This window comes from Emydura macquarii, unplaced genomic scaffold (genome assembly GCF_026122565.2).
Source record: "Emydura macquarii macquarii isolate MOO-44397 ecotype Brisbane River unplaced genomic scaffold, CSIRO-AGI_Emac_v2 contig_561, whole genome shotgun sequence".
Lineage (NCBI taxonomy): Eukaryota > Metazoa > Chordata > Testudines > Chelidae > Emydura > Emydura macquarii.
In genome coordinates, this window is record NW_027130698.1 from 13,355,162 (window position 1) to 13,371,050 (window position 15,889).

The 15,889-nt window shown below is 44.9% G+C and overlaps 1 protein-coding gene and 1 long non-coding RNA gene across 6 annotated transcripts in view; one reads left to right on the forward strand and one right to left on the reverse strand.

Moving 5' to 3' along the window:
* Nucleotides 1-2,750: 2,750 nt before the first annotated feature.
* Nucleotides 2,751-5,816, reverse strand: LOC137147657 (uncharacterized). 4 transcript variants are annotated; one of them, XR_010918288.1, is made up of 4 exons: nt 5,696-5,765; nt 4,930-4,995; nt 3,902-4,019; nt 2,751-3,138 (listed from the first exon to the last, which is right to left on the reverse strand). It is a non-coding gene; the product is annotated as an uncharacterized lncRNA (long non-coding RNA). The 4 variants fall into 4 exon arrangements; XR_010918289.1 differs by lacking the exon at nt 4,930-4,995 and having other exon boundaries at nt 5,696-5,816; XR_010918291.1 differs by lacking the exon at nt 4,930-4,995 and having other exon boundaries at nt 5,764-5,789.
* Nucleotides 5,817-5,946: 130 nt separating this feature from the next.
* Nucleotides 5,947-15,889, forward strand: part of ATP2C2 (ATPase secretory pathway Ca2+ transporting 2) — a 44,598-nt gene continuing 34,655 nt past the window's right edge. For both annotated transcript variants that reach the window (XM_067540181.1, XM_067540182.1), the window contains exon 1: nt 5,947-6,048. In XM_067540181.1, coding sequence (XP_067396282.1) covers nt 5,950-6,048 — 99 coding nt within the window. In that variant the 5' untranslated portion in view covers nt 5,947-5,949. The remainder of the gene's footprint in view (nt 6,049-15,889) is intronic.

Consider the following 15,889-nt stretch of genomic DNA (forward strand, 5'->3'; position numbering starts at 1 on the left):
AATGAAGACCCGCTCAATCGATCCAGAAGTCGACGCTGTAAAACCACCCCCTCAAGAGGTGCAGTGCAGTGAAGTCGCCGCACAGAAGGGAAACACAGCAGTCAATGGGAGTCACACAAGCTACTCTGTGTAGCTTGCGTAACTCCCGTCCACTGCTGTCGAGTTGCCAGGTAACTGGAGACCAGGGCTGACTTGCTATGGCCCATTCAGTCCTTGGCTTTTCTGATCCAAGAGCCCATACATGGGACCGCTTGCCATGGTGGATTGTTGCGATGTAGGCAGCCGCCCGTTGGGAACTGACTCCACCCAGCTCATTTCACTTACGTCCCCAAGCGTCAGCTCGGAAACGTTTGGTCACCACTGATGGCCTTGAACTAACCACCCATTGGTGCAAGGCTTCACATGCCGGCTGTGCATCAGAGCGAACCAGAATGTAGGAGAGAAAGAGCTAAATTCTACCAAGGTGAGTGAGCGAAAGAAGGGGGGACGCAGATCCCTCCAACCGCAACACACGTACCCAGAGGCCAGACCCCCTCAGCTCAGTGTGGAGTGAGGGGCTGGCATTGACAGTAGGGCTTTTTGGGATGCTGCTAAACAAGGTTTTTCTAGATGCAAGCAGAGCCATGACCCCATTTCCCTGCCCCACCTCCACCCACACTCTGGGTTGGCGGCATTGTACTTGCGGCTCCTGGGTCCCCTCACAGCTCTGTAATTATAAATGTAGCAGGAGCAAGGAGCCATCAGTCTACCCAAGAAGGAGAGAGAATTGTTTTTCATTGTGTTTGGGGAGGGTGTTCAGTGGTGTTGGGGTTGGACGGGATCAAGGGGGAATGGGATCAGGGCAGGCATTTGGAGTAGATCTAGTGCTAATCCTGAAATATTCTGCATTTAGCATAGCCCAGCAGAGCAGGAAAGTCTGGTTTGGCTGTTTAGCTGGAAAGCCTCTGTCAATCCAACTAGTTGAATCTAGCTGATTTGGGTAATGGTTAACGTTTTCTGCTTCTCTTGTGGCAGAACTGATCTCACTCTGAGGCCCCCAGCACAGAATCATAGATGTGTAGGACTGGAAGGGACCTCAGTAGGTCGTCTAGTCCAGTCCCATGCACACAAGACAGGACGACACAACTATTTTATGCTGACTGTGTGCCCAGCTCACCCTCCTCCCGCTGAGCACTCAGGTTGCATTCTTGTGAGCAGGCCGTGTCAGATTCCTGCCAAGTTTATGACTTTGCCAGCTCACACAAACAAAGGAAGCACAAGGAGGTCAAAATGCTCCATGCACACATTTCCCTGTGGTCAGAGAGAGGATTTGTCGGCAGGCTTGGCTCCAGAAGGCTCGCTAGCAAAGCAATTTTCATTTTAACGGTTGCTGCTTCTCTTCTGGCAGACCCAATCTCACTCTGAGACTCACCACCCAGCCTCACGGGGTTGGGCTTCTTCGGTGTTGTTTACAATTCCCTGGGGGTAGTCACCCCTCACCTATTTTTAGTTCCTGGAGGAGCTGTGGTAACCATTCCCCATGGAATAAATCACGATTGTACATAAGCCATTCATAAATGAAATACAACAGTACCCAAACCTACTGCATAGCGTTGTAATATCTGTCAGACTCGCCATGCACAATGCACCAGACACACAAACCTAGGGTTCTCGGCTTTGCACAGGACCTGATATCACTCACTAGAAGAGATCTTCATTTGAACGTCTCATGTAGAAGCCTTTTCGTGCTTAGGACTATATGCTAGGCTTACTGTTTGCATTCCACTCACATTGACACCACGGGAGGTTCTGCATTTGGAACAAGGGTAGAATATTAGTTGTATATCAATGCAGACCATTAGAGTTACATTTTTCAGTAAAAGCAACTTTATATTCCACCAGTGCGACATCAGTTCCTTGATCAAGGAAGTACAAGAGCAGCTATCGTGTAAAGATCACTAGAAGTTGACAGCTAATTAGACCTCGTTCACTGGCAAATTTTTCTCAGGATTTGAACATTATTCTTCCTAGTTTTAGAGGCAAAAAGGTTTTCCTAACGTTATAAAGTTAAATTCTACCCTTCTTCATACCATGTAAGTCCCATGGGGTTGCGCAAGCTTAACTGGGGGCAGGATTTAGCTAGTTGCCAGAAGCTGATTGCCAAGACTAAATGAAGTCATGGAATGTCTTGGAATGGTGATAACGCATTTTGGCAATATTAAAGTTTCATTGCTATGCGTCATCTATACATCACCTTCATTAACACAGTATGCAGAGTCACCTCCGTAGAATGCGGTGGAGCCAGATGTTAGCCTTCACCACTCAGTTTGATGGTGATCTCTTAGACAGAGGGTGCAGTTCTGTACTACATGATTCCCTGCTACTCGAGACGCTATATAACCGCGGACTAGTTGCCTTAATAGTAGAGCAGATTTGCTTTAGATCGCTGTCAGTTGGGTTGCATCGTCCTTTCCCCTGATGTGTCATTTTGCATTCCTGTGGCCTAGAAGGATGTTAATTTATAATGGTTCTGCCCGCTGTGTGCTTCAGAGAAAAAGATTCTTGCCTATTTAAAATATTAGCATTCCTAGAGATATTTTGCTTAAAACACCCAGGCACAATATGTAATAATAATAATAATAATCATATGGTATAATGAGGATCTGAGTTGCCATGCCAGCCCTGAGGAAATACAAGTTGTATCGGGGCCCATGTTGTTGACATTATTATCTCTCCGAGGATTCTTCGTGCCATGAATTTTCTGAACATTGCAATGGTCAAATGGGTGGCACTTCCTTTTAAGGGCATGGTATGCAGAAATCAAAGGCAATAACACATTTGTAGTGAATATTCTTAGTGAACTGCACTTTCATTCTGCATTTATTCAGCTGAAGTGGTATTGTAATATAATTAATTGAAACAGGACTGAATTAACCAAAAAAAACAAAAACTAATAGAGTTATAACCCAGGGTCTTGACCTTTGAGAATATCATTTAATGCTAGCTGAAGGCCCATTCTATGATGGGGTGCAAGTTATAAATTACATGGCAGATATTATTATGCTCGCCGAGTTCTGTCTCCACTTCTGTCTTCTGGTTGTTTGGGTTTTTTGCCATACTGTCTCATTTCCCCTCCTCAGCACTGGTTATTCTCAGCTCCTGTAATATCAAGGAAAGTAAAATTCCAGGCCAAATTTTCCACTGGTATAATTGGGTTACACTCCGTTGAAGTCAGTGGAGCTTCACCCACTCACCCAAGCAGACAATTTGACCCTCTAGCTGCTTTTGCCAAAACACAAAAGTGAAATATGGAAATCTGCAGATAATAACTTTTGCCACCATCTGTGCCTGACTAGGGAAATCTGTGTTCAGGCACAGTGCACAAAACTGATGCCTTGTGTGCCCCGTCGGAAATTGATATGATCTATATATTGGTCCTGCGTGTGGGTCCCCAAAGGAATGATTGCAGTAGACTAGCCATGTGGGTGTCTAGTAAGATCTGCCTGTGAGAAGAAATGGTTTCTTGATGAGCTGACGGTGAAAGAAAATATTTCCAGATACTTTTGCTACCTGGGAAACTAGGAGCCGTCTGGTATGATGCTGAGACTAAAAACTACTACAGACACTTTCAAATAAGTTAGCGAGTTAATAGCTCACCACCTGAGCAGAATTTATTTCCCTGACAAACAGCACCACCTGCACTTTATTGGCGTGAGCTGAGCCAGTTGGCTTTTATCCAGATCCTTACCTATTCTTAGGAAAGCAGGAAACAGATGTAAAGCAGATCTGGAGCGTAAGTGGCTTTAGCATATTAGTGACACCGTGGCTCTAAGCATCCCACACCCTCACACACGGCCTTCCCTCAAACACTGAAAAAGACACCTGGGGGAGACAGGTCTGATAGCCAGTGTCCAACACCAACCTCTGGTATCTTCCCAGTGGAATAAGTGTAACCACATTCCAGCCATTCATGAGCTCCTTCCATTTGGCCTATGGCACGTCCAGATCAGTTCAGCAAGCCAGGACTTCTCAATAGGAAGCTAGATGGATAAGAATAGTATAACTCTGCTCAGTAGTCTAAGGTACATTCTGTTTAAAGGTCTCAGAATGATCTGCAATCAATTACATTTCACTATACCCCTCTGAAGTAAGTACTAGCCCCCGTCTTTTCCACCCAGAGCGGTCCCCGTACTCTTTGAGATAGGTTCAATTGGAGATAGGTCTGAGTGAGATATAGTGTCTGTGATCTCCAGGGCTCCTGGAAATATTGTAACTGCCTGAGGCATAAAGCTTACGGATATCCCATTGGGATGGTGCATCTCCACCACAGCAGCTTGGAAATTTTCAGTGGACCATTTTCCCATTAGAAAATGACTGGGCATTGAAATCAAAATATTCCATAAGAATCTGTTGATTTTGACAAAACTTGAGACAGAAACCAGGCAGGATTTCTACATGGCAGGCTGCCACAGACCTGGGGCTTCCAGGACATCAAGGCTTCCTGGATCATGGCTTCTTAGCAGCTCACCAGATGGACTGTAAGGGAGACCAGGGAGCTGCGACTAGAAATTTTTGAAAAAATTCCCTTGGGGTCTTCCAAAACTGATTTTTTTTTTAAATGACCATCTTGTGGAAAATTTTGCATATCTGACTTTTCATTCAGAATTCCCCCCCACCCAAAAAAAGCAAAATTTGCTGGGGTAAGGAAATTCCAGTTCCCACACAGCTCTAATCTTTATACTACCTAAAACTCTGGGCTGTGCTTTAATTCCACAAGTTAACCTTAACTGGCAATTTAGAGCTAAGTGAGTTACCTAACAATTCAATGACAGTATCTGGGAGAGAAACCAGGAATCCTGACTTGACTTCCCCAGTTCAAACCTCAAGACAATGCTGCATGTCCACAGATGAGGATTTGTGGGCATGGGAAAAATGTAACTGATTAAGTACCGTTCCAGCAAGTTGTAATCCACCACAAAAATGCTCCCCAAATAGGGAAACGATCTACAAGGAAACCTACATAAAATTAAACAGGAAATTTTTGTTAGGAGACAAACATCTTGAATCAATGCCAGTGTTTAACATGTCTTCCAACAAATATATTAGGAGTTTGGGGTCTCCATCTCCCCTGACACTGACACACATCACCTTGAATGGTCCCTTAAATATGTATTTAACTACGTATATTAAACAATCTGTTCCACATTGTATTTTGCTATGACATGCGGATTAAGTTTCCTAGACCTGAAGAAGAGCTCTGTGTAAGCTTGAAAACTTGTCTCTCTCCCCAACAGAAGTAGGTCCAACACAAGATAATACTGTACCTCACCACCTTGTCTCACTCACACACACACACACACACACACATTGATTTGAGCATTTTCCAAGGAAGCTTTTCCCCAGTGATTCTCCCACCTTGGGCGCTTACAAACAGCTCGGCGGTGCCTGTAACCTGCATTTGCATAGAGCTGCCTTTGGAAAACAATCAACCTTTCCTGTGTAAGGCTGAAATGCAGCACAAGGTGCTCTTGCATTTTATCAGAGGGTGTGGACAACGATAGAGCTGAAAGAGCTCCCAGTGCAAATTCAATTGCTTTACACTCCCTTCGCATCTACAGCATCCAAGGCTCCATACAAATACTACCCGTGTTCTTGACTAAGCGCACACAGGAATTCTTTGGCATGGCATTTAATAAGCTGAGGCCCCTCCAGGTACCTGCAGCTCTGAGAAACCAGAGTGAAGGGAGGGGGCAGGGGTATGTGAGTGCAGCCTCTCCCAGGCACCTGTTGCTGGCAGTGGGTGTGGCTTCCTCCGTAGGCATCAGGTAACACCTGCCTATCCCTCTTATGTAGCTACAGTCCTGGGCTTGCAAAGGAATTCAAGAGGCAGCCAGGAACAGGTGACATTCAAGCAGCAGCAGCAGCAGCAGCTCCTCACTCTGCTGCTGCTGCTGCTGAGGGGAGGCAAAGATGGTAGAAAGACGCTTCTCCAAACTCTTCCAGAAAGGGTCACTTTTCTGCTTAGGCCAGAAATATCAGCCCGTTGGGAATGGGGAGCCAGAAGGGGAGGTAAGGATTTCCTATGCCTCTTGCCTCTATGTTGTGAAATGTGGGGTGTAGATGGGGCTAGACCTACTGTGCATTGCTGGCAACGGGACATCTGTATAGCCGTGCCAGCTTTGCTCTGCTACTTTGTCTGATCATCAGACATAAAACAGAGGATGATATTAATGACGACACTGACCTGCTTATAGGGGTGTTGTGTGGGTGAGTTCACGTGTGTGCACAGTCGGCCGCCCTGTAATAAATCCTAAGTGTTCACATTCATCTTTATTTCAAGGCTTCACTAACTATACATGGATTTGCGGCGAATGTCATTGTGTTTGCGCTGACTTTAGGGGCAGACAGATTCAAACATTGTAGGCCTGTACTCTCAGCAGAAGGGCCTAGGGATGTCAATGAGTCCTGCGAATGAACTTCTGAATGCGTGATTCCTTCCGTGCACACTGGAGCCCACTAGAGTGGGATGAGACGTCCAATCCAGCTGCTTGGGTGGCACTGTATTGTTATTATTATTTTATGATGTATTTATTCGTAGTATTTCTTTTACAAAAAAAAAAACAAAACACAAGCATTTTCACAAGATCAATTGTTTTCAGAACGATTTTTTTGTTGTCTCAACAAATGTTCATGAAATGTGGTTTGGCACATTTCTGAAATAGACCTTTTTTTTTTTTTTGGTTTGGTTTGGTTTGGTTTCCTTCTATTTGCCACTGGATGTGCTGGAATGAAAGGTCGGTTTCTGTGCTTATTTCAGACGTTTGACTATTTTTTTACATTTTTGCTCTAGCCACTTTAGCGCTCAGGCGCTGGACCTGCCCCTTAGTACCATGGATTTGTCTAGCACAACGGTGCTCTGATTTCTGTTGGGGCCTCTGGGTTCTATTGTAATGTAATTAATAACAATGACAGGACTGGACATTTTCAAGTAACAAAGTGTGCGCCAGATCCCAACCCTTGCCATACTCATGTGAGGTGTTGACCTTTGGGCCCACTCACATGGGTAAGATGAATCTGATTTCATCCTTTCTACAGTACCTGGGTTGATTCCTTCTGATTATAGCACCACATTGCTTTCCCTCCTGGAAGACTTGTAAGCAGTTATGTCCCCCTCAATCATCATTTGCCATTGCAGTTCATATTCTTAATCTTTCTTCACATTCCCTCCAGCCCTCTGATCTTCTCTTCATTCCTTCCCATTTGTTGTCTTCTTTCTAGCATCGAGGGGGTCAGAACTGTTTGCAGTATTGTATGTGCAACCTTGCTAGAGAGAGGGAGACCATCCTTTTTCTGCTCCCTTATGTGATGCTATGGCATGTACAGTCCAATTTCAGTGTAAAAAAAAATATATTTCTGATCCCGCTGGGATGTGAGCGGGGCGGTGCTGGGGGGGGGGGGGCTTGCAGGGGTGATAGCCACCCCAAAATTTGCCTTGCCCCCCTCCCCATAGCCATCCCATAGCAGCTGCTGCTTTCTGGCCACCCAGCTCTGAAGGCAGAGCACAGAGAGTGGCAGCTGCTGGCCGGGTGCCCAGCTCCAGTAGCAGTGGAGAAGTAAGCCCTGGTGGGGGGTAGGGTGCCCGAGAGCAGCCCACGACCCGTGTCCTTGCCCAAGGCAGGTGCAGTGTCCGGGATTCCCCACTGTGGCCTGGACTGACCTGTGCCATCCCTGGCTTCTGGGCCCCACCTCCCTGTGGTCAAGGATCCCCAAGGGCTCTGCTGGCCTCAGAGCCGGGTCCCTGCCCGGGTGGCTCTTACTGGTGGAGGCTGCAAGCACTGCCCGCACTGCCCAGCTCTGGCTTCCAGCCTCTGATGGGGAGAGGAGGAGCAGGGGGCAGGGCCATGGTGCGAGCGGGTCCTTGTGGCACAGGGGTGCTAAAGCCCACCTCAACCCCGCCCACCGGAAGAGGCTGTCATCACCTCTGGGTACGAGATTAAGATAAAGAGACCAGATGTCCCAATCTTATAGGGACAATCCCAACATTCAGGGCTTTTTCTTATGTAGGCACCTATTGCCCTCCCCACCCCTGTCCTGCGTTTTCACACTTGCTAGCTGGTCCCCCTGAATTAAAATAGCAAAGTAATCTCTCTTTTGATAATCTGTTAACCCAGGACAGATGGATTTAGATGCAGTTTTTAAACTCCAGTCCATTGTTTTAGCCAATACTTGAGCGAGGGTCTGGTCAGTCAGTGGCTTATTCTGAATTAAAACTTGCATTCTTCTTGCTCTACCATTCTCGCTACATCATGATAAATAACGATAAGTATTTGTTCTCTCTGGGGATACATGATCTCCTTGAATTCCAGTCGAAGGTTATGGAGAACATGATACTGCTATAAAATGACACTCCAATGTGAACTGCCATGTAAACAAGGGTGATCCAGTGGATACAGTGTATTTGGACTTTCAGAAAGCCTTTGACCGACTTTATAGGGACAGTCCTAATATTCGGGACTTTGTCTTATATAGGTGCCTATTGCTCCCCCCCAGCCCTGTCCTGATTTATCACACTTGCTATCTGGTCACCCTATTTGACCACAGCAAAGTCTCTAAAGCAAAGTAAGCAGTCCTGGGATAAGAAGGAAGGTCCTCTCATAAATCAGTAACTGGTTAAAAGATAGGAAACAAATGGTCAGTTTTCACAGAGGACAGAGGTAAATAGCAAGGTCCCGCAAGGATCTATACTGGGACCAATGCTGTTCAACATATTCAGAAATGATCTGGAAAGGGGAGTAAACAGTGAGGTGGCAAAGTTTTCAGATGATACAAAATGACACAAGCCTGTTAAATCCAAAGCAGACTGTGAGGAGCTAAAAAGGGATCTCACAAAACCAGGTGACTGGACAACAAAATGGCAGATGAAATTCAAGGTTGTTAAATGCAAAGTAATGCACATTGGAAAACATAATCCCCAGTATACATACAAAATAATAGGGTCTAAATTAGCTGTTACCACTCAAGAAAGAGATCTTGGAGTCATCATGAATAGTTCTCTGAAAACATTCACTCAGTGTGCAGTGGCAGACAAAAAACCTCACCAAATGTTAGGAACCATTAGCAAAGGGATATATAATAAGACAGAAAGTATCATAATGCCACTATATAAATCCATGGTACACCCACATCTTGAATATTGCATGCAGATGTGCTCCCACCCCCCATCTCAAAAAAGGCATATTAGAACTGGAAAAAGTACAGAGAAGGGCAACAAAAATGATGAAGGGTATGGAACAGCTTCCATATGAAAGATGAGAAAGGCTGGGACTGTTCACCTTAGAAAAGAGTCGACGAAGGGGGGATATGATGGTAATTAAAATCATGACTGGTGTGGAGAAAGTGAATAAGGAAGTGTTATGTACCCCTTCATATGACACAAGAACCAGGTGTCACCCAATGAAACTAATAGGCAGCAGCTTTCCTGCAAACATAAGGAGGTCCTTCTTCACTCAATCAGCCTGTGGAACTCTTGCCAGGGGATGTTGTGGAGGCAAAAGTATAACGGGGTTCAAAAAAGAATTAGCTAAGTTCATGGAGGACAGGTCCATCAATGGCTATTAGCCAAGATGGTCAGGGATGCAACACCAGGCTCTGGGAGTCCCTAAACCTCTGACTTCCAGAAGCTGGGACTGAATGACAGGGGGTGGGTCACTTGACACTTGCCCTGTGCTGTTCATTCCCTCTGAAGCCCCTGGCACTGGCCACTGTCGGAAGACAGGATACTGGGCTAGACGGACCATTGGTCTGACCCAGTTTGTACATATCCGTGTTTTAAAGGCCTAAATGTTCAGTGCAAGCCTGGGAAGAATCTGAAAAAATAGGGAAATGAGACCGCATTACCATGCGACTACAATGTCAGAATGATTTCAATACAAGTCTGCAAGGGTACTAAACTCATTTAAATGTACAGTTGAAGACCTTTCCACAATGCCATTGTGATGTGATATTAACACGTCAAAACAATTTCAGTGCTAACCCTGGAGAATCCATTAGGATGCTATTATATTCTGAAAGCAGAATGCCAAACATGGCTGTTACCTCCAACAGGAAGAAATGTTTTACTTTACAATACACAGAAGTGCTCCAAGACTTTATTATATTGTTGCAATTGACATTTATTATTATAACCATTAACACTGGCATAATTTACATTTAAACAATGTGATAACTCAAGAATCAATTCCTTGCTTTTGTTCTTGTCCGGAAATTGACGGATACGCCCTCTATAAAGGTGTGTTTCACTTTTTATTTGGAAAGACTTTTATGGTGACAAATAAACAGGTAAAGAAGATTAAGCCCCACTTTAAGGACTCTGTATCTGTAATGGTTAAGGTACTGATCTGGGATCTAGGATACCCAGGTTCAAATCCTACTTCTATTATCACTCTGCAAGTCATGTCTGTGTGCCTCAGTTATTCATCAGTAAAATGGGAATAATAATCCTTTGTCTATTCCGTTTAAATTGTTAACTCTTCAGGTTTGTTTCTTAAAATACATGTTTATAGGGCCTCGCACAATGGGGTCTGATCTCAGTTGATCTCAATGGCTAGGGTAACACAGACTATAATAATAGGGGAGCTCAGGCACAGACATGAGTGAAACAGGAAAATTTGAACGTGGAAAGTTTAGAACAGAGTACAAAGTGGGCTACTCTGAAATATTTCTGTAGTGACACCCACACGCAGGTCAGCTGCTGAGACAGAGGCCAGGTTTCTACAGCTGAGCTAAGGGGCCAAGGCCCGGATCGCCAAATCAGTGGAAGTTAGGAGCCTAATTATCTCTGGGGATCTGAGCTCAAGCGCATTAATTCAGAGGCAGTAGCTGACTCAAGGCCTTATTCATGGCATTGCCACAGCAGGACGACACAGATTCATGGGTTAGCATGGGTTATGTTCACATGAAACCTCTAATTTAGCCTGGGTTTGAACTACAATACAAGCAGACAGCAAGGGCAGTGGGTGTTCACACCGTGAGTGTTCAACCTCTACTTTAACTTTCGTCCCCTCCTTTCTTCAAACTAGTCATCATAGTCTCTCCAAAACTGCTAGGATCTGCTCTCTTGCCCTTTCTTCCAAATGTATACCCTTTGCTTGGATCTAGAAGGGGACTTGGGGCTGGTTGAGGGACCTGGGGGCAAGGAGGTGTTCCGCAAAGGTTGGGGTTTGTCCAGCCCTAACCTCCATGAGCAACGTCAAGTGTTGGTCTCCTCTAAACCCCAAAAACAAATTGCAGAGATCAGTTTCTGAGCTGCGTTGTCCTTGGCTCACACATCTCTAATGGTGCTTTCCCCACACAGACAGTGCCTGATATCAAATGAGATGAATCTGCTCAGTAGATATCATGGCTCTCATAGCCTCCTTCTGCAGCAAAACTCACATGAGGGGAAGGATACTTCGATGCTTGGCCTGCGAGGTTAACTGCCTATCTATCTTCCCTTCAAGGGGATGGTGCTCCTGACCATAGTTTCTATCCTCATGGTTCCTCTGGGGGCCATGCTACCACTGGCTTGCCCCCCCACACACACCCCATCCCCACACTCCTCTCTTGGAGGCTGGAAGGAGAGAAAAATCAGAGGGAGGGACAGGATTAAAGATTTACGAAGGGGCTCAAAGGGGAGTATGATGCACTGAGTGATTGCTCCCTGGCGCTCCAACATGCCTCTACAAATGTAGAGAGACCCCTTCATATAGTAAGCAAGTTGAGGGGCCTTTGATGAGGTCCTGGAACGGGAAAGAGCATGCCATTAATCTGCTGACATGGAAGTCTTTTGCTCTCCTCTGTGAGCATTGTTGGATACCATCCAGCCTTGTGAGATTCTGCAGCAAAGGAGATTTAAGTTAGATATTAGGAAAAACCTTCTATCTAGAAGGCTAATTTAGCTCTGGAACAGGCTTCCGAAGGAGGTTGTGGAATTCCCATCACTGCAGGTTTTTAAGAACATGTTTGACAAGGTTTGACATGGACGAGGTTTACTTGTTCCTGCCTCAGTGCTGGGGGGCTGGACTTGATGATTTCTCAAGGTCCCTTCCAGCCCCACATTTCTATGATTCCCATAGTTTTGTGTGCATGAGCATTGTGGTGCTGACAGATTTGGGTCAGAGTTATATATTGACATAGGTGAGGAGTTTCCCTCTCTTTTAAGAGGGGGGAAAAACACCGTCTTTGGCTGGAATTATCATTTGTTGCATTCACACAAAAGCCACTCACATTGGCAGGCGTCGTGCAAATATAATCTTTCAATTCCAAACCTTTTATATTAAGACAAAGAGAATATAAGCCTGGAAGTGGCACCTCAGAATTAGTCAAGACAAAGTTGACTGTTTGACCTTTCAGATGGGATTTTCAAAGGGGCCATCGCCCCTGTTTGCAGGCAAAATTTACACCTGAAATATATGTGACCCGACAAAATGAATTAGGGTGCAAATCAGAGTCCTTGTCTCTCCAGTTAATGTTTGCCCCCACAACTAGATTGGAAAATTTGTCCATTGCCACTGAAAAACTTCTCAAAGAGTGGAACTTGTTAAAATGTCTTGACATTATTTGATTGGAAAAAAGGAAACATTTCTACCTGAAATGTTTCCCATTTTTCTACCAGTTCTATTGTACAGCCTATTTTTCCATTCCTTCCATTATCCTTGCACTAATGCTCATTTTCTGTGTTGTAATCTGTTCATGTCTATGAATTTTTCTTAATTTAGTTTCCTGTTAGTAGACCTGGTGCTACAAAAACTCACACAAATAGCTCTGGGACTGTAAGGATTCCTCACACACATACACACCAGCTCAAAAACAGTTCCAACCTGTTTTTTTCTGACAAAAATGTTATTGACAGTTCAAATATTTTTTGAAAATGTTTCGATTTCATCATTTTTTGACCAAAAAAGAAAAAGAAACAAAGCCTTTAATTTCAAATTATATTTTTTGTTTCATTTTGGTGTTTGAAAACCAAAACAAAATGAAAATTTCCATTCGAAACAAAACCAAACCTTCTGCAAAAAGATTTAAACAAAACCATTTCATTCAAAGTTCTTCATGGAAACCAAATTGGATTTTTCTACCAGCTCTACTTATATATGTATCTGTTGGCTGGATCAGAGACTAGGTTTGTTCTCCATCCGGCAAGGGAAATAACTTGGCTTTTGTTCTTTGTCCTAAATCTAGGGGAGAATTATAATTCCAATATATGCCTGCTTTTTCTTATTTTAGCATCCATTGTAATGGGGTAGGTGTTTTCTTCTGCTCCTCATTCATTCCCAATAGAGGTGTATAAAACTGTCCACAGCTACCACTTTGTCCTTACCACTGTTATTACTCAGCTGTATGTTTATACCAGTGGTTGCCAACCTTTTTGGCTCAAGTTCCACAGATATAATTTTTACTATCCTGAAGGGCCACCAGCCTCCGCCAGCAGTGCCCCTCTGCAGCCAGACGGAAGGAGTTCAGCCAGGAGGCTCTCCCGTCCCCCTGGCTGCAGCAGGGAAACCACGTGCATCTTGTCACCCCGTGCGCTCCACCTGGTCCCTAGGCAGTGGCTCCCTTTTGCATGCAGATCAGTGCTCCCCTCCTTCTGGCTCCAGCAGGGACCCCAGCGCCTAGGGACCCAGGCGGAGCGTTTTCCCGTATTTCCTGCTACAGCCAGGGGGAGGGGAGCGCTGATCTCCCGTCCTCTTGGCTGCAGCAAAAAGCCTGCACCGGTCTTTTAGCCACGTGGCAACGCGCTCCGCCTGGGTCCTTAAGCTGCAGCTCCCTTCTGCAGCCACCAGGAGGGGAGCGGCGGGCCACTTTGAAAGCCCCCGCGGGCCACTTTTGGCCCCCGGGCCACAGGTTGGGAACCACTGGTTTATACTGGCAGCAGAGCTGGTAACATGTGCCCTTTAAAAGAAAATTCCCTGGGAGGAAAGGAGTGCTATTTAAAACCAGACAAAGCGAAAGGTCAGCACAGCACATCACACCTTCACTGAAAGTCAGAGCCTGTTTACATAGTCTTGAAGTGTTTGATTAAAGACTTGGTCAGGGAACAACTTTGCTGGCTCACAGGTTTAGCTGCTTAGGAGTCATCTTGTCCTTGATCCTTGTGAATTTGACCCCAGAAATATGAAAGATGAAAAATGCTGTCATGGAAACCGGTCCATTGTTAAAATGAATGCATTTTGATGCCTATGCCTTTGGCAAACACTAACTTCCTTTGACAAAAATGAACACAACTTGTCACCAACAGGGCGTGAAAAAGTCAGTCCCAGGGACCGTAATGTTTTCCAGCAAACTGGGGATTAACTTCATTCACCACAGCTCCCACACAGGTGGACAGGGTGGAGTAATGAAGCAGGGCTGAAACCAGAAGGCCCAATCAGGCACTCGGAGGAAACCCAGGAAACTTTTTATAAGCAGCACTTCCACAGGCCCAGCTGACTGAGTGGGTGGAATTGTACTCTGTGGGAGTTTGTGTTTAGGTGAGAAATGCTTTGTGGTTGCAAAATCTGCACACCTTAAGGCATGAGTGAAGACCAGGAACATGTCCTTTCAGTTTGCCTGACTTTACTTTAGATTCAGGAAACACAATGAGCGCAAGAACAAACACGCTTCAAATCTCTCTAAAGGGAGAGAGAGAGAGTGAGCACTGTTCGCGTGTGATGTGCTGGGTAGCAGCAGTTTTGAACTGACTAATCAGGGGTGCAAGCAGCAGGGGGCCGTGGGAACTGTCAACTGTATTGCTAGCTGGAAGCATTCCATTCAAAAGCCATGAGTGAGATCCTCAAACTCATGAGCCTGGCTTAAAAATCATGATATTTTAAAAATAATGTGTTTGAAGTTTATTTGCCTTGTGGCTTTAGAACCATCAGGGTTCACATTTGCAGGCTTATCTCTGGAGCCCTGAAGGTTTAGACTTTTTTGTTTAAGTGAAAGCTGAGATTTTGGTGTATTCACTGGACTTCAGGGTCTGGGGCTGCAAGAAAAATACCAAATATTGTGTGAGCTTCTCAATGAGGCTGCAAGAGTTGGCAACACTGGAAACCGCATTAGAGACACAGCACCAAAGACTGGGGGAGATAATATCTTGCTCTGGAATTTTAGTTTGTTCTTCCTAGGTTTTTTATACTACGTCCATTGCTGTAGAGCCATACAGTGGAGAACTTTTCAAATGTGACACATCTTTGGTGGTGTCATCTCCCTTACACACGCACTCACAGAAGAAGGAGGGTTGGTATTGGGGGGGGGAGGGGTTGATCTGCTTCCAATAAATACTAAATGACGATGTGTGGGGAAAGCAAGGTTGAAGTTTTACATTTGGAAATGCTCCTTGTTTGACCAAATGACTCTCTCTTCCAGCTTGCTCTTCACCGAATTATAGTCTACCAGCTAGCCCAAATAAGCCTAGGAAGGAGAAGGGAAGAAATAATATCACAGAATGAACAACCAAACAGAACCTAAAAGTCTTGATATGCCCTGGTGAATGTTGAGATTAGCATTTGAGATTGGTAGAAAACCCAGCCTTTCTCAGCCTTTCCAGACTGGTTATTAGCTCCAGTGTGATATATAGTGAACCATAGATCAAGAACAACAGTAGCTATTGAGTTCCAGAGGGGTAGCCATGTTAGTCTGTAAACAGCAAAAACAATGAGAGTCCTGTAGCACTTTAAAGACTAACAAATTTAATTTCTGTAGGCATAAGCTTTCATGGGCTGTAACCCACTTCATCAGATGTAGAGTTAAAAGAAGATGTGACATTGCGTAAGGTGTGGTGGTGCAGAACATTATTCTTCACTTAGCCTGAATGTTTGTTCTTTTGTAATTTGCAGTACCATCTGAGCTGGCCAAATGATAGTTACACTCATCATTTTTTATTTTCTTCTGC